The sequence below is a fragment of the Homarus americanus genome, unplaced genomic scaffold (genome assembly GCF_018991925.1).
Source record: "Homarus americanus isolate GMGI-L3 unplaced genomic scaffold, GMGI_Hamer_2.0 scaffold74, whole genome shotgun sequence".
NCBI lineage: Eukaryota > Metazoa > Arthropoda > Malacostraca > Decapoda > Nephropidae > Homarus > Homarus americanus.
Genome location: NW_024716951.1, coordinates 3,717,486 through 3,744,771, shown reverse-complemented (window position 1 = coordinate 3,744,771; position 27,286 = coordinate 3,717,486). Strand labels below are relative to the sequence as shown.

Here is a 27,286-nt window from a genome sequence, read left to right as displayed (position 1 = left end):
CAGTATTTTTAAATTAATAACCCCTTACCTCATTTGCTGTAAAGTGTCTTAACCACAAAACAACTCCAAAACGGAAGGGAAATTCAACATGACCTCCAAGAAGAATGTACGTATAAAAATTAACAACGAAGAATGGAACAGTCTAATATAAAACATAGATACGATAAAGGACACAAAAACATTCTAGCAAAACATTTACAATTTACTTGGCACCAAAAAACAAACAGTAAACTACATAAAAGACCAAAATGGAGAAAAACTTTATACAGACCAGGAAAAAGAAGAGGCCTTTTGTAGAGTATGGAAAAATATACAGTACTTTATTCAGAAAATCTGAAGAAAAGTAGAATTTTGATAAATAACAGGAAGAAGACATTATAGACTGACACTATCATACAGGAAATCTAGATAGACTAAAACCCAATAGATTCTTAGGACTCGGCGAAGTACTACACAGCTTATGCAAACTAAAAGAAAAATCCCTTGGATTAAGTGGCATAACTCGAAATATGCTATTAAACCTTCTTGACAGACCAATAGAAGCACTCCTAAATATATACATCTCAGCCCTATCAGCCAGTTACTTCCCCGATGCCCTCAAATGCACTAAAATTATCTACATCCCCAAAGAAGGCAATGATCCAAAACAAATAACCAACTACTGTACAGACTGACATCTTTAATCTCTTGGTGAGGAACACGTAACTGTTATTTGTTTGTTTAGATGAACTAAAGATTAGCCCCTCAAGCTTATTTCACACAAGTGCCAGAAGTAGGGCCTTGGGTTTTGTCAGAAAGTTACATATAGTGACAGTACGAGTGTGTGTGTGTGGGGGTAATTTCCATACAGTTCATCTGTTTATAACAAAGTGTGGCAGGTCCCTAATAATGTCAAGTGTCAGGCCTGTTTTCATCTATTTTTATGTAACTTGCTGACAAAACCCATGACCCTTCAGGCTTTTACGCCCTTAATGCAGGAGTCATAAAGGCAAGCATGAACTCCGCATGCTTCCCTGGTGGGCATTGTAAACGCTTCTGTGCTTCATCTTGCACAGGATGTAAGGGGGTGCCCAATAAACTAGCCCCCTCGTGGGCAATCTAAAAATCTAATCTATCTGTGTATGTTGCAGATCCACATTACTACACAATCAAATACTCATCCTATTCCCACGATGTTAAACCAGTGCTTGCACCAGTTCGGTGATGCACTGACAAAATTAATATTTTCTTATGCAGTACTATAAGTCCTTTGTTGACCTCATAACTAATTTTGAGACATGTGGAGCACTCATTGTGGTCGAGTTCCCTTTTTATTGTTACTGGATATAACCTTATGCGATCAAGGCCTCCATAGCATTGTAATGCCATTTACCATATCTACACACGTTTATATGAAAATATGTTTGTTGACTTTTAAAAGACCATTGCTCGCTTATCTGGATGAAGGACATTTAAACAGTTTTTTTTATCTGATCTTATGAAGAAATTGAAAGATTTTACATAGAAACAATCCTTGGGAGGAGGTGGCTAATTTTGTAATAAGAGTAAAAGTAAATGTCTATCGGAGATACAGACAAGTAGGCGGACTTCCACAACAACCCTCAACTCAACTACATAAGAAGATAAGAATGCAGGAGACTGCAACGAGCCTATTGACCCATACTGGGCAGTCCCATTTACACCCAACCCTTATCGCTCATATATTCATGCAACAATGCTTGAAGCTATCCAGCGTATTCTAGTTAATGATGATGTTTGGTAACTTGTTCCATGTTCCACTCATCCACTACTCTATTTCCCAACCAATCAGTGTTCCCACAAGTACAGATGAAGAATTCCCTAGATTGGATCAAATTTCCCAAAATCTATTTTCCACACACACACACACACACATTCTTTTCAGCTGAATTTGCTGGAGCTCGTGATTTAATGAGGCTTACTAATGAGCTTGCCAAGGTGAAAGGGACATTATGTTCAGCTATGAAAGCAGCTACTTGTACCTCTGTGCTTTCTTTGTAAATTTTTAGGTTGGATTGTTTCTCAAAAGCATCCTTTACTGAAGGAGTGTTTTGTTTAGTTTTCATGTTTATGTGCTTTTGACTTTGACTGTGTTTAAGCAAAGCAGACCGGTGGGAGGAAACAGTCTTTTTGCATACTGAACACCTAGGATCCTTAGAGTTCTTTGTTGGTGCGATCAACCAGTCTTTGAATGCCTTCTGGCCAGCCCACTCGGTGCGAAATTTCTGATCATATGATTTAGCTTTCTTTGGGGCCGGTGAAAGTTTCTCATCATTGGATGAAGTTTGTTGTGAAGTTGCCATGCTTTCAAACTGATACCTTTAACCAGGGCTGTCCATCAACCTGTTGACAGAAATCATAGCAATGCAACCTCCGTATTCTGTGCTCACGTTAATCAAGCACAACCTAATTGTGTTTTGTTTCGGTATAGGCTAGTTGACCCTCAGTTATGTTGAGGGCGAATAAGAGAAAATGGGGCGAGTCCATTCTCTTTATTAAATGAATGGGTTCTTAAATACGCTAACGAAAAACTTCGATATAATTATACATCTTCACTAGACAACTGACAAGCTGTTAAGAAATATGTAACGTTTTGTTTTCTCATTTGCTTCATCCACAAAATTAACACACTCAAATTCCCTAAATATTCCCCAAAATATTCGAAATTCTCCAAAAAGCCCATTTCCCTAGATTTGTCCCCAGATGTGTCCAGATTTCCCAATCTGGGGACAAATTCCCCAGAAGTGGGAACGCTGCAACCAATGTTTCCCTATCTCGCGCCTAATCTCAGTCTTTATCGGCCATGGTTCCCGGAATTGTTGTAACACGACTGATTGATTACTTAGGTTCTCAGAAATTAACTATATTAAAAATAATCGTCATTGAAAAGCCCGTTACATAACACTGGCAATCAACGTTAAATTGACCGTCATGCAAAGAGACGGAAAGTCCCGTCCTTGCAAGTTTATATAGTAATCGCGTCAACATCAGTCATAGAGTTCTTATACCAATGCGGCGACCTCGCATTGCTGATATAAAGTGGACTATTGCCCTTCCTGTACAATGGAATGCTGTGACATTATCTGCCCCACGTGATGTGACAACTTGTAATCTTACAGTAAAACGGAGGTTCTGGGGGGTTTGGAATGAGTGTGATACGCATGCGCAGAGCGGCACCTTTCGGTCTGTGATCATCCGTCCTCAGTCCTCACTTGCACTGTGCAACCGACAGCGACACCAAGCAACAGTTTTTTGTCACTCGTGCTTGTGTAAGTGGTGCGAGCTCTGGCGTAGTGCATCTAGCAAGTAATCTTAAAATGTTTATATTACAGTAGAAAAGTTTCCATATATGTTATAAACTTTAGTGATGCTTGTGGGAGCAATGTTGCTTGTGATTTTAGCTTGCAATCTGTGTAACACAAATGCGCAGTTTATAAATGCATTTTCGAAGTTTCACGGGATTGTATTTTCACTCTCAGACGATAATGCATCAACGTTGGTTACGTTTGCGCTACTCTCACGTATTAAGAAGTGAAGTATATGAGAAGTAAAATATATGGAAGACTGAGAAAATATTATCGACGGGCAATGTTATGAAGACGGAGCGCCAGCAGGTGGAGGCATCGACTAACTTAATATGTTGGTAGAATCGGGGCTCGCTGTCACGTAGGAAGCTACATTGCACGTGCTTTTTCATCATTGTACCACTTCTTAAAACAACATATATTCTATTAGACGAAATAATTTATTGTGAGGAACTATTGAAGTGAGAGAGGATGTCGGCGGTGATTCTATGGCCCTTACGCCATTGTTGCCCGCACAAGTCAGTGCGGTGACGCAACTGCACCAGCGTCCACCCTGTACGTGTTCTGGTCGTGACGAGATTGTACTTAAACTGTAATGCTGTTCAGTTGTACAGGATATGGGGCTAATTTTCAGATGAGCTAAACTCCAGATGAGCACTTTGGGGTGTTAAATTCCAGATGAGCACTTTGGGGTGTTAAATTTCAGGTGAACACTTTGGGGCTCAACTTCAGATGAGCTTTTGGGGCTAAACACCAGGTCACGCAGAGTTGCCAACTTAGCGACTTTGTAGCTAGATCTAGCGCTTTTTGTTTTTTCTAGCGACATTTTAGAGCGATTTGCGACTTGTCGCAAATCTAGAGATATCCACAGAAATCTAGCGACTTTCTGGTTACTTTTGGACTGTCCATGAAAACTCAGTTTTCCTAATTTCGAGCCATAATATATAGCAACGGGGTTACAGGGACAATAAATAATAAGAAAAGTTTAATACATTTGAACGGGTCGTGGTACAGAAGGAAGGACACGTCTATTTCCTGATCACTTGATGTCAGCCCGTCCATGGCTAATGTTGCCGTGTCGTCATTTATTTGTCTATTACCTTCGCCTTTGTAGCACCTGGGTAACTTACCTCTTTGTCAGATATGCAATATGAATTTCATTAATACGCTAAATTTTAAAGAATATTAGCAAAACATCTTATAGAATTAATTCTATCAAGCCTGCGTGGTTCCAAACTTCTCATCCGCGTCCACCATGGGTGATCCATAGACTCCATACAGTTGCCCCGACACTATTCACCCGCTTTGCCAAAAACCATCAAGGAAAGTTTCCGCTTGTTTGCATGCTGTTTATTAATTTGAACCCTTCATAGTCCCAATAGAAAATGGGTAACCCACAGTATTCGCAGCGATTTAGGAAGGAATGGCTCAGAGATGACAGATACAAAAATTGGCTTCTGGAGGTGCCAGGAGATAATAAAAAAGGATTTTGTAAATTTTGCAAGTGTACTTTGTCTGCTAAGTTGTGCGACATTGAAAAACACAAAAACACTAAAAAACACAAGAAAGCAGAATAGCCGTTTAGTGCAGAAAGACAGACAATTTTACCATTCAAGAAACTTGGTGAAGCAAAAAAAGTGGAGGGAACTCTGGCCATGTTTGTAGCTGAACATTGTTCTATTCGTGTGGTAGAACACTTAAGTGAAGTGTGTAAAGTATGTTTTAGTGACAGCAAGGCAGGCAGTGAACTCAGGTTAAAAAGATCAAAGTGTTCTGGGATAATATGCAATATTCTTGCGCCACATTTCACAGAAAATCTGAAAAATGATATTTTTACAGAATGCATTTTATTTATACTCCGTCCATTATAGTCGGCATTATGAAAATATTATTTGCATCAAATTACTGAAGGGGGGGAATAATAGCTAGCGACTTTCCATGGAAGATTTAGCTACTTTTAGGTACCAGCCTAGCGACATTTGAAAATCCGAGTTGGCAACCCTGACCAGGTGAGCACTTTGGGGGTGTTTAACTTAAGGTGAGCACTTTGGGGGCTAATCTTCTGGTGAGCTATAAAGGCCTGTTGATATATATAAGATAAACATCAAGCCCTTAGAGCTGGCTCTGTGTGTAATGTGAGATTCACTCTCCCATTTATGTGAAAACCTCGAAACTGTTGGTGTGGGTTTGTGACTGCCATTAACTCTTTGGTCCGCTTGCCGCTTGGTCTCACTTAACACCACAACGCGTTTGCTATCTGTGATTCAACTTATGGATGACTTGTGCATCTAAAATACGATGTAAATTGATTTTTTATCATCTACTTAAGTTTGTGATGATTTAAGTTATATGTCTAACAAATCTGCTGACGTTTTTTAGGAAAGTCTTCGAGGTAGTAGATAATGACGAAAATTACGATGTTATTTACTTAGACTTTAGCAAAGCATTTGACAGAGTACCACAACAGAGGCTTCTGAGAAAAATTAAGGCTCATGGTATCGAGGGGAAAGTTTTAAATTGGATAAAATCATGGCTCACCGATAGAACGCAGAGGGTCAGCGTAGATGGTGTTAAATCTGAGTGGGGCCGTGTAACCAGTGGGGTTCCCCAGGGGTCAGTACTAGGCCCACTCTTGTTCATAATCTACATAAACGATCTAGATACCGGGATCAGCAGTGACATAAGCAGGTTTGCGGATGACACCAAAATAGGGCGGCAGATTAATTCAGGGCAGGATGCAAATGCATTCACTAGCGTAGCTAGGGGGGGGCGGGGGGGGCGGTCCGCCCCGGGCGGCAGTTTTGGGGGGGCGGCACTTTTGGGTCTGCTCATCACCCATATCTGCAGCTACTGGAGACGTTAATCCATCCCTTTGTATCGGCGGCAAGTTAATCCTTGTCGTGTCTGACCTAACACCTGACCCACATCATCACGGCCACGTCATGAGCTACACCCTTGCTATGAGGCCCCCCGCCACACACACAACCTGTAACCTGTTGAGGATTAAGGAAACAACTTCAAACAAGTACGCCAGTGAGCTCATGTGGTGTGGGTCAGGTGTTAGGTCAGATACGACGAGGATTAACTTGCCGCCGATACAAAGGGAAGGATTAACGTCTCCAGTAGCTGTAAAACCATGCAGTCTCGGGTCATATCAGTTCATGTACAGCCGACCAATCCACCAGTTACAAGCAATTCACTTCAGTTCTGCACAAGTCTCCATCGTGACAAGACGAGGGGAGGCTAGACGACTTTTAAGTTCTCTTGTGTTTTCGATCCAGTTATTTACTTCGTTGGAAGACATAATACTATAAGGTAAGAAATATTAAAGTATTGGTTAAAAAATATTGATGTGACTTTTGCTGCGGTACTGAGATTAAATATTAAGATTTTGTTTCACAGCATTGCGATTTTATACTAAGACACTATCCTCACTGGGGTACAGACAAAAGCCCCCCCGACAAAAGCCACCCAGACAAAAGCCCCCCAGACGAAAGCCACCCAGACAAAAGCCCCCTACTTTGATCGGGGTGGCTTTTGTCTGACAACAGTAAGGCAAACTATTTAATATATATATATATATATATATATATATATATATATATATATATATATATATATATATATATATATATATATATATATATAATAGTGAGTCACTGTGCAATATGTATTTTTTGGGTCGGGGGGGGGCGGCAAACTCAAGGGCCGCCCCGGGCTGCACACACTCTAGCTACGCCACTGAATGCATTACAGGAGGATCTAAATAAACTGCAGGGGTGGTCTGAAAAATGGCAAATGAAATTCAACACCAGCAAGTACAGCGTACTTAATATTGGAAGAACAATTACTGATAATGTATACAGCCTTAACAACATCAACCTAGAGAAGTCGACTTGTGAAAGAGACCTAGGGGTACTTGTAAGCCCGGACCTACGGCCTAGAAAACAGTGCGTTAATGTTCGAATTAAGGCAAACAGAGTACTTGTATTGGGTTTCATATCGAGAAGTGTAAGTAACAAGAGTGCAGAGGTCTTATTGCAACTATATCTTGAGCTAGTCAGGCCGCACCTCAATTATGCGGTTCAGTTCTGGTGCCCTTATTATACAGAATGGATATAAATTCACTGGAGTCGGTGCAGCCAAGAATGACAAAAATGATTCCGGGACTTAGAAACCTTCCATATCAGGATAGGTTAAAGAAACTTAACTTGCATTCCCTAGAAAGATGAAGAGTGCGGGTAGATATGATGGAAGTATTTAAGTGGGTGAAAGGAATCAATAAAGGGGGTATAGATAAAGTTTTTATAATATCCGAGCAGGATAGGACTCGGGGCAACGGATTTAAGTTGGATAAGTTTAGGTTTAGGAGGGAGATAGGAAGAAACTGGTTCACAAATTGGGTGGTGGACGAGTGGAACAAGCTTAGCAACTTTGTAGTAAGTGCGGGAACTCTGGAAAGTTTCAAAAGGAGGCTGGATAGATTCATGGATGATAGAGAGTGGTAGTAACTCTTTACTTTTTACTTTTATCCTCTTCGCCACTGATCGGCTTGTTAGCCGCTTGGGCGATCGGTCACGACTCTTTTCCTTTATATTCTTCACCAAAAGGTCGGCTCGCTAGCCGCCCGGGCGATCGGTCACGTCTCTGTCACGCACTGTTGGCAAATACTGGGCATGCACCGGCTCCTGAATGTACCTGAACCCGCTCCAGTGTTGGTCAAGTCTTCTCTTGAAAGAGCTCACACTCGGTGCCGTCACAACACTCTCTGGTAGATTGTTCCAAGAGTTTACAACCCTCACTCCGAAAAAGTTTGCCCTCACGGTTTTCCGGACTTGCGGCTTCTTCAATCTTGAGCTGTGACCCCTTGTGGGGCGAGCGTCCGCCAGCTCCAAGTAAGGACACTCAACTGAGTAGTGCCCCCTGAGATGCTTATAAACCTCAACTAGGTCCCCCCTTGCCCGTCTGTAGTATAAGCTAGGCAAGTTCAGGCGCTCCAATCTCGCAGGGTAGCTGAGATGCCGAAGTGCAGGCACCAGCTTGGTGGCCCTCCTTTGAACATTTTCAACCAACTGACAGTCCCTAGCATATCTCGGGGACCAGATGGGGTGACAGTACTCCAGATGGGGAAGCACTTCACTCCTGAAGATCGTCACGAGGGACGGACCGTCTAGATATCTGAACGACCTTCTTATAAGACCCAATAATTTATTTGCCTGATTTACCTTCTTCTCACAATGGCCCGAGAACTTCAGCTCATTGTCAACATACACACCTAGGTCCTTCTCACACACAGTCTCAACTAGTACATTTTCTTCATCCCGTTGGGACATATGGTACGCCTCCTTACCGTTGGTACGCCCCAGGTGCATCCTCTTACACTTCGTGACATTGAATCTCAGCAGCCATTCCTTCGACCATTCCTGGAGCCCACAGAGGTCCTTCTGCAGCTCTTCACAGTCCTCTCGACCGGAGCTGCCATGCACAGGCCACTAGGCATACACTGGGGAATTCGCGGGGTCGGCTACTCAGCGACAAACAGCGCTTGTAGGGGAGAAATCCACTACAAGCCCATACAAAGAGAAATAGACAAACAAAAAGAACTTGACAACTGGCCACATGCAGTACGCTACAAGACGATAACACATAAAGTTGCCGATGTGTAATTTGTCATCGCGTTTATATCATTAATTAATTATCGTACAAGCGTTTTGGAAGATTAAAAAAACGACTATTTAATGTTCTATGGTATTTAATAGTTCCAGAACGTAATATTCTGTAATTTGTGATTTTTTTTAAATTTAAATAGTTAACTACATTGTATTTGGTGTTGAAATGCGTGACCTGAGATGGAGGACGTGACCTTACAGTATTTGGTGTGGTAAGCACTAAAAATTTTACAGTTTGCCCCACGAGGGGTCTAGCTAGTTTATTTGGCACCTCACTGCATCTTGCGCAAGGTGAAGTGCAAAAGTGTTTACAGCTCCCAACAGGGAAGCATACGTAGTTCATGCTTGCCTTCGTGACTCATGCATTAAGGGTGTAAATACCTGAAGGGTCATGGGTTTTGTCAGCAAGTTACATAAAGTGACAGAATGATGAGTGTGTGGGGTAAAAATTCCAGGTACAATTTATCTGTTTATGGCAAAGCGTGGCAGGTCCCTAGGAGGAGGGATATCTGGTCAGAGAGGGACGAGGTGTTGGACCTGTAGGGTGAGGTCATAGAACAAGTGAGGATGTAGTAAGAGAGGGTGTGAGAGTCGGGTTGACCACAAAGTTTACAAATAGTGCGGCCAGGCTCAGGGTTGCCAATGTATTCCCATGTGTACCTGTACCCTAGGATAAATCTCATGTACACAATCTGTTGGGATCTAGTCAAGATTGATACTCTTTGTAGTGGCGGTTGTCATCACCGGTTACAGCGTCATAGTGGCATAGTGTGCCCAATGTTTGACGAATGCTTCTCGTTGTGCGGCGTGTATGCGAGATTTGAGATGATTCAGGGAGATGGCGAGGGTGGCTTCAATGTCCTCTTCTTGTGTCGTTCCTTTGTCAAGCCGATCAACAGTGTCACAGGCAGTTATTCCTATATGTGACGAGATCCAAATAAACTTGACATGGATGTCATCGGTTTGCTCTAGCCTGGCGACGGCGGCTACGGTGTATTGGGCGGCAGGGGAGGAGGGAGAGGGTAATTTGAGCCTCGCTAGCGCAGAAGTGCAATGAAACGATGTTGTCTTTGTTTTTGTTATTTGTACGGGTATTAGCCCACCCGGGGCCTGGAGGGCGAAAATGTAATAATAATAATAATAATAACAACACTATAATAATAATAATAATAATAATAATAATAATAATAATAATAAAGAACCATAAAGAAAAAAAGATCGATAGTGAGAAACAATATATATTAATGTTTTGTTGTTAATAATAATAGAAACAATTGAGACCTGCAATTGTGTGCAAATGAGGCAGAAAGTCAGATCAGCAACCTGGGACTTGGTCACAATTTTTGTGATGCCATATGGCAGCAGGGTCTACCATTAGACAACACATCATGCTTCCAATATCTTCCTAGGCAGTAGCATCTCCCTATTTGATGTTATATATGTGTATGTTTATATGCTGCCTTTATTGATTATATATACATTATATATTGTTACTTACCAAAGTTAGAATGTGTTTAGGCCTGTGTAATCACGAATGCGTTAGGCACGTGGAACTATAACAACAACAATAAACCACCTGAGTAGAGTCAGCATGTGGCTTCTCATCTTCCCATTAAATCGTGTAAGATACTACACTGGCGACGATGATGGGATTCAGAAAGAGTTAGTGAAGTCCTTGAAGAGAGGATAGTGACCACTGAAGGCTACTCTGAACCTGGAGAATTTGAGTGAAGAGAGCAACCATGGCTGGCGTCAGTGGATACGGGACCAGGACAAAAGCCCCTCAGTAAAAGTGCAAAATAGGACAGAAGCCCCCTGTTTTTATGTTAAAGAGAGGGTTATTAGAAATGCTAAAAGTATATAGATTTAAATATGAAACTATTACAATTTAAATACAGTAATTAGAATATTATAACTTTCAATTTTGATATAGAACATTATTAAGTAAATAGAAAAGAAAAAAAGCGACATATTTTACCTTTATGTTCATTCTGTATTTACTGAGGTGACCCTTGGGCCCAGTGAGGTCACTAAATGTCAGGGAAGTAATTACCCCAGTAGACAAAACATAAACGGCATTGCAGATTTAATAAGCTTTCCTTGTATACTTCTTTATAACTATAACAGAATTCCTGAAGGTTAGGTTAGATTTGGTTAGCCTAGAGAAGTGATCACAAACTAAAAAAATAAAAAAATTATTTTAAAAATTCTTATTATATCTTCTGGGGGACTTTTGTCCTAGGGGTTTTTTGTCCTACACTCGAGGATACATGGGACGAGTGGGGGAGTATGATGCAGACAAGGAGAACTTCACATCATATTGTGAGAGAATAGACTTCTTCTTCCTGGCAAATGAATTAATGGACGACGGTGGTGATGCTCGGAAGAAGGCCCTTGAAGAGAAAAGGGAAGCAATCTTTTTGACAGGTAGGAACTAATGTTTATTCTACTCTGGTCAATCTGCTTGCTCCAGACAAACCCAAAGACTCCTCACTGATTCAGATTACCAAGATTCTGAAGCAACATTTTGATCCTGCTCCACTTGAGATTGCTGAAAGTTACAATTTTGGCACAAGAGCTAGAGGGAAAGATGAATCAGTAAGTGATTGTATAAGAACATCAGAAAATAAGGAGTTTGCAATAGGCCGGTTGGCCTGTGCATGGCAGCTCCTGTCGAGAGTTCCTACCACTCTCTATCATCCATGAATCTATGTAGCCTCTTTTTAAAACTTTCCAGCATTCCAGCACTTACTACAAAGTTGCAAAGCTTTTTCCACTCGTCCACCACCCTATTTGTGAACCAGTTCCTTCCTATCTCCCTCCTAAACCTAAACTTATCCAACTTAAATCAGTTGCTACGAGTCCTATCCTGCTCGGATATTACAAGAACTTTATCTATATCTCCTTTATTGATTCCTTTCACCCACTTAAATACTTCTATTATATAAATTAAGCAAGATAGTAGTGCAGGCACCAGTCTGGTGGCCCTCCTTCGGACATTTTCAATCAACTGACAGTCCCTAGCATATCTCGGGGACCAGATGAGGTGACAGTACTCCAGATGGGGAAACACTTCACTCTTGAAGATTGTTACGAGGGACGAATCGTCTAGATATCTGAACGACCTTATAAGACCTATTAATTTAGTTGCCTGATTTACCTTCTTCTCGGAAGGGCCCGAGAACTTCAGCTCATTGTCAACGTACACACCTAGGTCCTTTTCACATTCAGTCTCATTTAATGCAGTCTCTTCTTCCCGTTGGGACATAAGATATGCCTCCTTACCATTGGTACGTCCCAGGTGCAGCCTCTTACACTTCGTTACATTGAATCTTAGCAGCCATTTCTTTGACCATTCTTAAAGCTTGCAGAGATCTTTCTGCAGCTCTTCACAGTCTGCTTGGTTCTTAATTTCCCGAAATAAGTTGGCATCATCTGCAAACATTTGTATGGAGGAATGTACAGCTTCAGGCATGTCATTTATGAAGCAAACAAACAATAGCAGGCCCAATACACTGCCCTGTGGTACCCTGCCTGTGACGGGTACACATGATGATTTCGTGCCATTAATTACCACACACTACTTGCGGTCCTGGAGAAAGTCTCCGATCCATGCTAGGACATTCCCCTAATCCCTTACTCTTCCAGTTTATTTTTCGGCCTTTCATTGGGTACACTGTCGAAAGCCTTGGCAAAATCTAGGTAAATAGTGTCGATATTACCACCCTGTTACAGTATTTGGTTCCAAATATCCAGTACCTTGAGTAATTGTCTTAAGCAGGAGCGCCCCGGCATAAAACCGTGTTGGCATTCCATTAAAAGGTTGTTTCCTCTCTTATAGTGCTCTCAAGTGCTTTACATACTATTTTGGTTAGGCTCACCGGTCTATAGTTATTCGTGGAGTGACAATCGCCCTTCTTGAAGATAGGACTCACATAAGCCACTTTCCAGTCACTGGAGACCTTTTGCTCATCCAGGCATTTACTGAACAGGATCTTTAGGGGCTCAGATAGCTCATTGCACAACTCCCTTGGCACTCTGGGATGCACCAAGTCAGGTCCAGGACTCTTTGATAGTCTATTTCTTATAACCGCTTCTGTGAACACAATGTGGGTCAGTGCTGTGTCATACCGTCTGTCCTCAAACACAGGAAGATCGTTTGCATTCTCTCTTATGAACACCGAGGAAAAGAAGCTGTTCAATGCCTCAGCTTTGTCCTGGTCAGTATCTGTGTAGCTACCATCTTCAAGCCTCAGGTCCGATACACCTACTCGCGTTTTTAATTTTGACTTTCTGTAATGGTAAAAAGCCTTTGACTTTGTTTGGTTCCTGGCTCTTGCATACATCCTCCTATCCTGCTCATCGTTTGACCTAACCCACGTTTTGAATTTCTGGGTTTTCTTCTTAACTTTATCGACTGCTGCATGGTTCATGTGTAGCAGTCTCCTTGTATTCCTAGAGGCACTGGGTTTGGTCTTGGATATATATTTCTCGATCAAATGGTTCAATTTATTGGCTATCATATTTAGCATAGTGTCTGCATTCTTATGCCTTAGTGAGTCAGGTCAGTGGATACCCCTCATTTCCTCCTTCATCCTGTCGTAATATTCCTTGTAATATTTGCACCTTGGCCTGGTTTTGTCTTGAACTGAGTTACAGTTAAACCTGAAGGACAACATTACATGGTGGCTGGTGCCAACTGGGGCTAGATGTTCCTGTTTGGCCACCATACTCTCCTCGTTTGTTATGACGAGGTCCAGTGGCTTGGGTGTTTGCTCCCCATTGTAATGCATCGGATCTTTCACATTTTGGAACGGAAAATTATTTCTCAGGGTTTCTACAAAAAGAGTAGTGGGGTTTTTTAAATAATTTGGAGTGAACTCATTTCTCCAGTCAATGTCGCCATAGTTAAAGTCCCCCATGATAAAGAGGTGGCTAGGGTTGAGCCTTGCTGCATTGTCTATTAAGGCTCTTAAGTTCCTTTGGTTTGGTAATCTGCAGTTTGGGGATCTGTAGTTACACCGGACAATAAATACGTCTCCTCCCTTTAATTTAATTTTACACCACTTGGATTCTTCAAAAACATCTTCTCCCTGTACCCTCTCCTGGCTATCATTAGCCATGAAAGAGTTATAAATTGCCAAACTTTGAGTATGGGGACTTTTGAGACACCCTGTATAAAGATTGTTCATGCTAAAATGGGGATGATTTTCTTAGAAATGTGAATAGTTATTGTCTTCTCTTATTCCCTTTTTTTCTAATAATTAACATATTTTCTTATTTTGTTTAAGCTGTATATATTTTGGCAGATAGACTGGAACAACAACCATGTCACCTGGTGTTGGGGGCACAACCAACCAGTGTCCAAAAGTCACTGGAGAAGAGTTAGGCTACTTGTGTAAATCCATCTGTCAAAGAGAGAGAAAAGAGGAACCCGAAATTGTCACCATTATGCCTCCTGCAGCACTGAGCTCCCAGCCCATCACCAGTGTAGGAACAACTCAACATCAGACCACAACATTCCAAGGTATGGTACAACATCTCTCCATACTTACACCCCCAGATTATGCACCCTAGCACTAACCTGACCTTAATTAATCTAATCTACTCTAACCTAACTCCCCACCCTCAGCTGATTCAAGGCGTTTATTCATCGGGTAAAATAAATGGGGTGGATGATCTTTGGATGATCCATTTTCCCTCATGTGCTGTCCATAATCATCTGTAGTTCTCCTCTGTTTTAGACAATGTCCCTCTTGTCATCTGCATACCTCATAACTTTGAAGCACTATGTGTCCTCCTGCTTTAACTCTTCTGCTGATCCCATTTCTTCAGCCATCATCATCTAAGCAAAACTGAAAAAAAAATCCTTAGAGTACAGTAACCCCCCTTTCTTTGCTGCCTTAGAATCTTTTATCGGCAACCCTAATATACACTTCATGGAACATATACAGTACTGTACAAGTGTATGTACAAGCTTCTGTCCCTCCAGATCACATCAATACAGTACTGAATCTTTCAAGATCTCTAGCAACACCTTTGAGTTTATGCTACCAAATGTCTTCTTGAATTTCACAAAACACTCTTTTTACTGGGAATAACCCACCCAGGTCATCAACCCACAATTGGGCCGGGGATTAAAAGAAAGTAAGAATAAAAGAGAAAAAGACTATATTAATCTACACCACGAAGATGCCGGAAAACCAGCTTTTTTGAAGTGAGACAGATTGTAAGAGTATGGAAACTCAGAAGAAAGCAGAGTATTCCACAGTTTGGCTGTGTTAGGAAAGAAGGATGTACTATAACGGGTTATTCTAGTGTGACCGTCATCCACAAAGGAACGGTGGGCACCGCGGGCAAGACGAGTGTTATGAGCCCATGGCCTTGCCGGCGGTACACAGGATGCCAAATCCACCGAACATTGCCCGTTAAAGTAAGCAACATTATAGCGAAGTGAAAGGGAAGAGAGATTTATCAACTAAAGGAGGAGAGTAAATAAGATGAAATGCCTGTGATTCCGCCCTATATAACAGTTGGACAGAAGAAGAGCCACCCCAGATATGAGAGCAGTACTCCAAGTTAGGTCAAATGAATCCCTTATATACTAGAAGCAACTGTTCAGGGGTGAAGCAGCATTTGTACAACATTCCCAGCTTTTGGGAGGCAGCTTTACCAATGTTTTGGATGTGTGGCTTCCATGACACTTTAGAGGAAATGGTGAGGCCTAACATATCTTAGAATTTAGCAGAATGATTGTGTTCTGAAATGTGATTGGTGGGAGATCTTTTATTTTGGAAAGTATAATTGGTAAATACTGGTTTTATTACTATTGAATTTAACCAGGTTTCTACCTTCCCATTCGGAGATGCTGCATAGATCCACATTGATAGATGAAATGATATCAGCTCTAGAAACAGATCTAGTTTGAGAATTAGGGGAAACGAAAAATGTGAAGAAGAATGAAGAGTAGAATCACCAACATAAGAATGGATACAATTAGCTGTAGTAAGAAATAAATGATTGATAAAAAGAAGGAGGAGAGTAGGAGAAAGAACAGAACCCTATGGGACACCACTATTTGTAGAAAAAGAGCAAGAGATTGATCCCTCGACAATAACTGCCATGGATCGGTTCTCAAGGAAGCTAGAAATTAGAGAACAAAGTGGGGGAGAGAAACCATAAGAGGGAGGTTTAGAAAGCAAAGACTTGTGCCATACCCTGTCAAATGTTTATGTCGAGGGCCACGACATAAGTTTCCCCATTATCCCTAAGAGAGGATGACCAAAGCTGGGTGCAGTAGGAGAGCAAATCACCAGTAGATCTTGCCTAGCGAAAGCCATATACTGGTGATCCGACAAAATAGAAAGGCGTTCAAGGTGTCGGAGAAAATGGGACGATAGTTAGAGGGATTAGAATGGTCACCCTTCTTTGGGATGGGCTGAACTGCATCACTCCAACACCTGTTATTATTTCATATCTCTTTTCTTAATCCAGATTGATTCCAGCTTAAAAAAAAATATTAATCTCTGTCCCCATTGATTTTGCCAGTACTCTCAGCCAAGTACAGTGGTCCCTCGATTAACGAACGGTTCAATTAACGAAATTTTGGTTAACGAATTAGCTCCCATAAGGATTTTCAGTTACGTTAACGAACAAAACTTCGATTAACGAAAGCCTCAGGAGAAACATGCTTTGTTGTGTGCATCAGCTAATCAGCTAGTCCGCCAATACAGTACTGTAATCAATTCTATGTTTACATTCGTTATCAGTGGAGTAAATATCAAGAAAGTTGTGCTCTTGAATATTTTTGCATTTTTTATATTAAAATTATTGGTCATTCTGAAATTTACTTAACATATTGATAATATATACAGTACAGGGAATAGTTTTTGTTTGCCCTTCAGCTAATCGGATCACCCAACAATGCTTCTGTTTAATTTTGTTTACAGTGGAGTGAACATCTAGTTTGTTGTTCTCTTGAATATTTTTGCATTTTTACATTAAAATTTTTGGTCATTCTGAAATTTAGTTAACATGTTGATGACATACAGTGCAGAAATTATTATGAAACACGAAGAAGGCATTAGAACCAATGCACTCTGTAAAGAATATGGCATGTCATCATTGACTGCCTCTACAATCAGCTGTTTGATATGTAAACAAAGCTGCCAGGAATACAACATACACACCTCAAAGTAAGTTAGAATATAGTATTCTATTGATTTTTATTTATTATTATACAGTATACTGTACAGTATACTGTACAGTACAGTACTTTGTATGTATACTTTTTCTGTGAGTTGGAACCAATTACCCAATATCCCATTGAAATACTAGATTCAGTTAACGAAATTTTCGGTTAACAACCGACTCTGTGGATCCAATTGTGTTCATTAATCGAGGGACCACTGTATTAGATAATGCCGAGTCAGACTGATTGTAAGCTCCTGCAACTGACTAGCTTATACTACAGATGGGCAGGGGGAACCTAATTGAGGTGTATAAACATCTTAAAGGGCACTACTGAGTTCAATGTCCATACCTGGAGCTAGCGGAAGTCTGTCCCACAAGGGGTCACAGCTCAAGGATGAAGTAGCCGCAAGTCCAGAAAACTGTGAGGGTGAACTTTTTTGGAATGAGAATTGTGAACTCTTGGAACAATCTGCCAGAGAGTGTTGTGACGGCACTGAGTGTGAGCTGTTTCAAGACCAGACTTGACCAGCACTGGAGCAGGTTCAGATACATTTAGGAGCAAGTACTTGCCAACTGTGCGTAACAGAGACGAGATCGACTGCCCAAATGGCTAATGAGCCGATCAGTGGCAAAGAGGATAAAAGTCTTTGCGTAGCCAGATCAACACCATTTTCCTTATTTTCTGATTTTGTAAAAAGTTTTGCAGGAATTTCTTTGGCTCTGACATTCACTGTTCCTCGACATAATCGTGGCTCCTATCTTATTCTCACATAGCTCTGGGTCTTTGGCAGGATTTCCAAGTCTTCATCTGACTCCAATTCTGGGTCATCTATCTTTAATTCATGTTTTTTGTTCTGTTACTCTTTGATGTAACTTTTCTACCAGCTGCTGGTTATATCCGGTGTGTTTAACAAGCTTCCATTTTCATTATTATTGTACAGTACAGTACTATAGTTTCCATTTTCTGTGTTGATATTTTATTTTCCTTTTAGTTTGTTTGTTAGTCCTCTATACTGTAACTCCTTATTTTCATCTACCCTTGAAAGGTATTTTTTCTCTCTCTCCAAGTATTTCCCCCATCCTTCAGTATATCACCCACAGTTTGGTACTAATGAAATAATGTAATGAGATGGTTGGATGTTCCTGTTACGTGAGAGAGAAGGTAAACAGGATTTTTTTTTTTACAGGGATTAGCCCACCCGGGCACAGGTCACTGACCCACATCAGGGCCTGGGGGCGAAAATGTAATAATAATAATTGTTCATAGTAAATAAAATTTATAATAAAATGAAATAAAAATTTGAAAATACATGTATACAGTGGTCCCTCGGTTAACAAACGCCTCGGTTAACGAAATTTCGGTTAATGAACTGCCTCCCATAAGATTCTTAAATTCGGTGAACGAATTACTTACGAACCGACCTCAACATGTTTTCACTTGCACTGGCCGGTCAACCAGTTTTAGTATTAGTCCGCCAATACATTAATCGGTTCTAGGGCTTAAATTCCTTACTATTTTAGTAAATATCAAGAAGTTTATACTATTCAATAATTTTAAAAGTTTAATATTAAATTTTTTAGTCATTTTAACAATTATTGAACATAATTGAAGGTAAAGTGACTAGTTTAATGCGCGCATCCAGCCTCTTAACACAGCAAACAGGCGTTAGTCTCTCTCTGTTTTCACTGGAGGTAACATCTTGCTTGAGACTCTCTCAACTAAACGCTTTTTTTCTGTGTTTCCAAGCAAATTATTGGTCATTTTGAAATATATTTTACGTATTGACAATATATAATGCAGTGCAGTGTTGATTTAAAGAAAATAATCTTGAAATACACCAAGAGAACTAAAATGTTATGGGTGAAATGGTGCCATGGGGTGACTTCTCTTCCATCCCAATGCCTTCTCTTCTTCCTTCTCCTCCACCCCCATTCTAATTCCCATCATCATCATCATCATCATCATCATCATCATCATCCAGGAGCCTTCTACATACACACCTCAAAGTAAGTGAACTTTTCTACCATTTTTGTTGAATTTAGGCAATTTTCGGTGAGCTGGAACCAATTACCCCAAAACCCATTGAAACAATGGTTTTGGTTTACGAATTTTTCGGTTAACGAACAACCTGCTGAAACGGATTGTGTTCGTTAACCGAAGGACCACTGTATTATAATAATAATAAAGAACCATAAAGAAATAAAAAAAATAAAAAAAGATCAAAAGTGAGAAACAATATATGTTTGTTGTGTTGTCAATAGTAAGAGAAACACTTGAGACCCTGCAATTGTGTGTAAATGAGGCAGCAAGTCAGATCAGCAACTTGGGACTTGGTCACAATTTTCGTGATGCCATATGGCAGCAGGGTCTACCATTAGACAACACATTATGCTTCCAATATCTTCCCAGGCGGTAGTACCTCCCTGTTTGATAGCTGCCTACTACCATAAAATGGAGTGCTGGTAAAGATGATATAGTGTACTGTATACCGTATTTATGCAAACCAGAGTGTGTGTGTGCGCGCGCTTCAACTGTATTAATGTAATGTTCCACCTTTCAGCCAATAAGAAGACAGCCTCTACCAAGACCACTGGAAAGCCCTCCCAAAAAGTAAGATATTAAAAACGTTTTACTGCTTTTAGTTTACCTATGTATTGCTTTGCCAGTTGACCATCCATATGTCCATGAACTTTTCTTATGTTTTACTTCTCAAAACTTATTACCTAAGTTTTTGCAGAAATTTCACAGATGTGATCTTTGAATTGTTCTCTCAAAATTGTGCCTGATAGAGTATTGTATCAGTGATATAGTCATGACCACAAATGCCATAATAGATTCCCTTAAGATTAGTCAATAGTGGGAAGACTTGAGGCTGGTTAAGTTGAGGGGTGAAACTTCAGATGAGCACTTGGGGGCCAATCCATAAGTGATCCATAAAAACTAAAATTGCAAATGGTCTCTGGGTCAGTCTTGACTACATCACTGCAATTAACGGTACAGTATTAGAAATAGAATATACCTTAGATATTTTCTTAAACCACAAAAACAATATTGTATCATCACACTCATTCAAAAGGTACGGGACTGTACAGTGTATGAAAACATTTTCCAAGTGTACATTCACCCTTAGTTTGAAAGTTAATTCTTGTAGTTTATTTACTGTTTGTCTGTTGTACTGAGTATCATGCTATTGTCACTGTTATGATTATTATTACACCCCTATAAATTTTCTCTATACAGTACTTGTACTGTACATCTCTTCTTTATTTTCTTTATCCCCCTCCATTTTTTTTAATGTCTCTGCTGTGTTAACTACAGTAATCTATTCCCAAAGAAAAATTCCTTTTGCTCTTTTAAAATTTCTAGCCTGTTCTCATCTGAAACCACAGCCTCCTCTGTCTTCACCCCAGGCCCAGACCATTCCCATCTTCTCCCTGTCTTCTCCACCCTCACCCCAAACCATTCCCTTCTCCTTGTCTTCTCTGTCCTCACCTCAGACCACTCCCTCCTTCTCCCTGTCTTCTCTCTCCTCACCTCAGACCATTGCAATAAACATATTTGCCAACTAGACATAATCCTGACAGCTCTGTCCTCTTGTTCAACCTTAATACTGTACAACCCATGTTGTAACCCATGACTAGTTACAACAATTATAGTCATTGTTAACTATATTACATTACATTAATTATTCTTCAGTCGCTACAATATTTTCATATTGTCAATGGTCAAACACAGTGTCGGAAACCAAAAAAATATTTAAACATTTACACAGGACTGGATCCAACTGTGCCTCATTCACCTGAAGGGGTTGGTGGGTCCCTCCAGGTGCCCAGGAGTGTTACCAATACGAGTACAGTACCTGTAATACAGTTTTCATATGTTTGGATGATTCCCCCCAAATCTCAGAATATCAAATGCCTCTGCTAATCCATGTCAGATTACAACTCATATGATACCACTCACATAAATTCATTGATATATATATATATATGTCTACAATCCCACATTATTCCCTCTGATCTGAAGATATTTTATTTGAAGCCATGTACTGTACAGTACTGGAATATTAAACCTTGAAAAAAAATATTATCCTGAAAAAATATGAATACTGTACAGTAGACAGATTTCTTTAAAAGACAAGATAGCTAAGGCATATTATTGGAAACTGTATTGTATATCTAAATTTTTTTTTTAAGTTATTGTATACAGTATATTGTTTGTGTTTGATTAATTGATCAGCTGTACAGTGCTCAAGCATTAGTAAAACAGGAATTTCAGTTTGATTTTAGTGTGAACAGAGCAATTATTGATTTTTACCACTACTGTAAATACAATAATATTAAATAAAAGATTGGGGTTTCTGAATAAATACTGTATAATGAATGGAAAGAAGAATATATTTGTACAGGCACTGTACCTGTAATGTAATATGCTATTTTTCCAACAGGATACTTTGCAGCTCTTAATAAGTGGCATTTGTAAGTCTTACGTGATACAGTACAGTACAGTGGTCCCTCGGTTAACGAGATTTCGGTTAACGATTTACCTTCCATAAGATTCTTAACTTCGGTTAACGAGCAATCCCTCGATTAACAAGTTTTTTACGAGCCGACTTCAACATGTTTTCGCTTGCATTTGGCGGTCCACCAGCTGTAGTATTAGTCTGCCAATACAGTAATCGGTTTTAGGGCTTAAATTCCTTAATATTTTAGTAAATATCAAGAAGTTTATACTATTCAATAATTTTAAAAGTTTAATATTAACTTTTTTAGTCATTTTAACAATTATTGAACATAATTGAAGGAAAAGAAACTAGTTTCTGGCGTGCCATCCAGCCTGTTAACACACAAGACAGGCGTTAGTCTCTCTCTGTTTTCAGTGGACGTAACATCTTGCTTGAGACTCTCTTCAACTAAACGCTTTTTTTCTGTGTTTCCAAGCAAATTATTGGTCATTTTGAAATATATTTTACATACTGACAATATATAATGCAGTGCAGTGTTGATTTAAAGAAAATAATCTTGAAATACACCAAGATAACTAAAATTTTATGGGTGAAATGGTGCCATGGGGTGACTTCTCTTCCACCCCAATGCCTTCTCTTCTTCCTTCTCCTCCACCCCCATTCTAATTCCCATCGTCATCATCATCCAGGAGCCTTCTACATACACACCTCAAAGTAAGTGTACTTTTCTACCTTTTTTGTTGAATTTAGGCAATTTTCAGTGAGCTGGAACCAATTACCCAAAAACCCATTGAAACAATGGTTTCGGTTAACGAGCAACCTGTTGGAATGGATTGTGCTTGTTAACCGAGGGACCACTGTATCTGGCTTTTGGATGGGAACTTGCCATAGAAGACATATAACAGTGCTTAGTTTATATAAGTGTGACAAGTATGTAGTAATATCATGTTGTGCTTTTGTTGCAGGGACCACCTACAAGCTGGGGGGATCAGCTGCTAAAGAAACGTCCAGGAAAGGGTGGCGCCACAATACTCTGGCGTCCTGGCAGTGGTCGACATGTTAGCGAAGGGGCCAACTCCTACAGACCTTTCACTCACATCGTCCGGACACTACACCTTGAAGATGCTGTTGATGTTTGCACTAGAAGAAGGATAGAGCCTAAAAATGTCGTTACCTTTAGCAGTATTGATTCTCGAGTGTTATCCCCAACCCACCCTTGTGCCAACATGAAAGTGCTTTGGTTTAGTGCAAGTTCTGCTGACCAAGATGAAGATGCATCAGATTGGTATGGCAATGTTGAGTTTGCTGTAGATGCTAAAATTTTGCTTGAGCGTTGGAAATATTCCTTCCTGGTGGAGATGATGACAACACCAACACACACAACTACCCGCATCTTGGTAACCAACACTGACTACTCTGATATATTGCCAGAATACAATCGATACTGTGCAGGAGGACCTTGGCAGGTCACCTCAGAAGGTCAGTTTACACTCAGCAAGTGCTCACGTTTCAAATTCCGGGGTACCAACATTCATGAACACATTACTGAATTCATGCTGGAAGTAACCCCAAAGGATGAAAAGAAAATCCTTAAGGCATGTCAGATATCTTTCAAGAATCATGAGGATGCACAAGATATGAAAGTACGTCATGTATGTAATAGATATCAGCGTGCTGGCCAACCATGTCCTTCTCCATTTTCTCGTCCCCTCACTGCCTTTTATTTCTTTGATAAAATACAACAAAATAAAGTGTGTTGGAATACAGGCACTCCCAAACTTTCCGTAAGTGCACAACAGTATCTTCAGTCATTCTTAGATAATTCACAGGATCATAGTCAAGTTACAGTCTGAAAAATATTCAGAATTTCACTCTTACAGAATTATTTCTTCATTCACTCGTCATAACCAGAAGGCACATTAGTGTTTGGAATATTCTTCATTAATTTGGGGAAATGAGATAAGTCCATATCTGCCATTTCCATACAGAATATTGGGGCAAGTGCAAGTAGGTGTTATCTCTAGTTCAAGTCAGGTTGTTCTGCATACAGTACAGTAGACAGCACTTAAACTTACTAGATTACACAATTTCCCATTTTATATTCATTATTCATGTCTTCATGTCATTATATTTCATTGCATCTACCAAAATTAACCTCTTGTCTGAAGCAAACTTTCAGATTTGTAACACCCATGTTTCGTCACCATTTAAAATTGTTTTAAAACCATGCGTGATCCACAACACATTTAGAGTACATGTACATTTCATTCCCAAGTTTTGCATTGTTACAGTGTTGGTGAGCAGGTCCTGAGAAATGGAGAAGATGGCCTTTAATGTGTATTTGAATTTACATTTACCTGTACTTGATGGTCAGATGGACAATCCATATTCATGTGTCGTACAGTACCATTGAAACCTATGTAATCAGACCCACTCGTAGGACTTAGACCGGGGTAGTCTGAATATCCAAATATAACCATTCTGTAGAGAGATATGCTAGGTCTAATTACAGAATAAGTACGGTAATTGAATTATCAATTACAGTATAAGTATATGCAAGACTAACTCAGGAAAAACCTGTTTTTAACTTTTATTCATATTGACAGTACAGTAGAGTACAGCACAATAATTTACACAAAAATCACATTACACCTGTACAGTATATTGTATGCAAAACATTTCTGTACAGCATTTAAATCCATATTATTTATAGTTAATTTAAATATTAATTTATCCAAATTATTCACTGGGTCATCAGCCGAATTCATTCATTAAAATTTTGATTTTTATTGTAAGGAATCGTATCTGATCCCTTTACCACTTACGCAGTCCTAAATGTTTAAAGTGTTACTGTGTGACCCTCATATGATGATGTCATGGTGCTTTGTGTTGTGATTCTGCTCGAAGCAGTTGACATGAATCAGTATCTGTGTCCTCATGCAGGGGCAGTCTTTATGAAGCAGCTTTCTCTCACTGGGTGGTCATATGGCATCACTACTGTTGACATTTGTTAATGACCTCAATTGACCTAACACCAATAGGCTTAACAGTGCATTGTACAAATCTTGCACAGTGCATAACAATGATAAGATGGGTTCTGACTTTAGAGAAAATTTAAGAGGATTGGATTACATAGTGCTGTAAATGACCTTGGAACCAAAAGCAAAAGTTGAAATCAGCTCTACAAATGGCTGCTACACTCTACTGGTGATAAGTAAGTGTAAACTTGGAGGAATTGAATTTGAATGGCTAATTTATGAAGGTGACCTGAGTACACAGGTGATAAGATTAGCTGGCTGGTTTTATTTTACAATGATGTGCATACTTGAACAGTAATAATAAGCATGAAGTTACAATTAATTTAGGTCATCAAATTGTTACAATTTAATGACTAAATTGGATTGTCTTCATTTAGATTATTTCAATGAAGATTTTTTTCATTTGCTGTATTAGAGAGAATTCTAAAGACAAATTAAACCTGTACTGTATAGACAGTATTCTTGTGCAAAGGTTTGTGTGATGTATAAGTATTGGTAGTTTTATAACAAGATTTAAAACAACTTAATTCATTACTACTAGCACATTATAAGATTAACTTGCAATACATGTAATGAAATATAAAAGGACTAAGCTTTAGGTGAAAGTAGAGAACAACTCCTAAAGTTTCAAAGTTAAAGACTGTGATAATACTCTACCATACTTCTACTTTATCCATTATTATATGCTGTATATTGTAGCATTTATGTTGAAAATAGTATTAATTTTTTATATTCAACAGATTCATAGATCTGTTAACTTTTGTATTTTTTTTTTAAATTTTGTACTGGCATGGCGTGTCCTTTGTGCAGAGTGAATTTCTAAGTTAGGATACAACAATTTAAAATTATATGTTATAAGTAATAAAATGCTCTTCTTATTAACATACATAAGTATTGATAATGATGCAGAGGATATTTTTATTGCATTTTACAGTAATGATTGAAATGAATAAACCAAGAAATTCAAGTTTTGTTTCTATCTTATCCTTAAACTTGCAAAGTTTTGATATTGATGACAGCCTTCCTTTGCTGAGGAATACTGTACAGTACAGTACTGGATAATCTTTTTTAAGGTCAAAGGTCGATGGCTGAGTGATGATAGTATATTGGTGAGGTTTTGCATAGAGGGAGATAGAGATGGTTTGGTCAATTGGAGAGAATGGAGGAAACCAAGTGGATTAAGATATGCACGAGCTCGAATGTGGAGGGGAGGAAGGCTAGGAGTAGGCTAAGAATAACAGAGCATGCAACTTCAAGAGTTGCCATCATATAATCACAGCTAACCCACACAAGCATGGTTAATCTCTAGTTGAAATAAGCTAGGATGTCTTTTCTTCAGATGAGCATCCCTGCTGAAAGGTGTACAGTACTGTAATAAACTAACTTCTCATCTTACTTCATGACTACAGTTTCCAAACAATGGCTAAAAGCAATAAACCTTAGTGATGGTCAGTTCAAAACTAATATTATGTTACATAAATTTATTTGTCAGTGGCCCAAGGTTAAAAATGCTTTGAAAACCTTGGAGCTAGATGTAGGATAGATATTTAGTGGGTCCCTTATTTTTGACCTGACCTGACCTGACTAGTAAGAACATAAGAACCTAAGATAATAAGGAGTCTGCAATAGCCTGGTTGGCCTGTGCATGGCAGCTCCTGTCGAGAGTTACTACCACTCTATCATCCATGAATCTATCCAGTCTCCTTTTGAAACTTTCCAGCATTCCAGCACTTACTACAAAGTTGCTAAGCTTGTTCCACTCGTCCACCACCCTATTTGTGAACCAGTTCCTTCCTATCTCCCTCCTAAACCTAAACTTATCCAAATTAAATCCATTGCTTCGAGTCCTATCCTGCTCGGATATTATAAGAACTTTATCTATACCCCCTTTATTGATTCCTTTCACCCACTTAAATACTTCTATCATATCTCCCCGCACTCTTCGTCTTTCTAGGGAATGCAAGGTTTTTAAGTCCCGGAATCATTTTCGTCATTCTTCGCTGCACCAACTCTAGTCAATTGATATCCATTCTATAACAAGGGCACCAGAACTGAACCGCATAATCGAGGTGCGGCCTGACTAGCGCAAGATATAGTTGCAATAAGACCTCTGCACTCTTATTACTTACACTTCTAGATATAAAACCCAATACTCTGTTTGCCTTATTTCGAACATTAACGCACTGTTTTCTAGGCCGTAGGTCCGGGCTTACAAGTACCCCTAAGTCTCTTTCAATAGTCGACTTCTCTAGGTTGATGTTAAGGCTGTATACATTGACAGTATTTGTTCTTCCAATATTAAGTACGCTGCACTTGCTGGTGTTGAATTTCATTTGCCATTTTTCAGACCACCCCTGCAGTTTATTTAGATCCTTCCGTAATGCATTTGCATCCTGCCCTGAATTAATCTGCCACCCTATTTTGGTGTCATCTGCAAACTTGCTTATGTCACTGCTGATCCCAGTATCTAGATCGTTTATGTAGATTATGAACAAGAGTGGGCCTAGTACTGACCCCTGGGGAACCCCACTGGTTACACGGCCCCACTCAGATTAACACCATCTACGCTGACCCTCTGCGTTCTATCGGTGAGCCGT

General features: G+C 39.7%; 1 protein-coding gene across 6 annotated transcripts; it reads left to right on the top strand.

Moving 5' to 3' along the window:
- The first annotated feature begins 3,185 nt into the window (after window positions 1-3,185).
- LOC121858647 lies at window positions 3,186-25,656 on the top strand. Of its 6 annotated transcripts, none has more exons than XM_042355189.1 (5): window positions 3,198-3,287; window positions 11,235-11,419; window positions 14,302-14,519; window positions 19,747-19,796; window positions 22,617-25,656. In XM_042355189.1, exons 3-5 carry the CDS (start codon window positions 14,321-14,323, stop codon window positions 23,502-23,504), a joined length of 1,137 nt encoding a protein of 378 aa, XP_042211123.1. In that variant the 5' UTR covers window positions 3,198-3,287; window positions 11,235-11,419; window positions 14,302-14,320; the 3' UTR covers window positions 23,505-25,656. The 6 variants fall into 6 exon arrangements, with proteins under 6 accessions (XP_042211119.1, XP_042211120.1, XP_042211123.1 ...); XM_042355188.1 differs by lacking the exon at window positions 3,198-3,287 and adding an exon at window positions 10,522-10,613; XM_042355185.1 differs by lacking the exon at window positions 11,235-11,419 and having other exon boundaries at window positions 3,186-3,287; window positions 14,306-14,519.
- The last annotated feature ends 1,630 nt before the right edge of the window (window positions 25,657-27,286 follow it).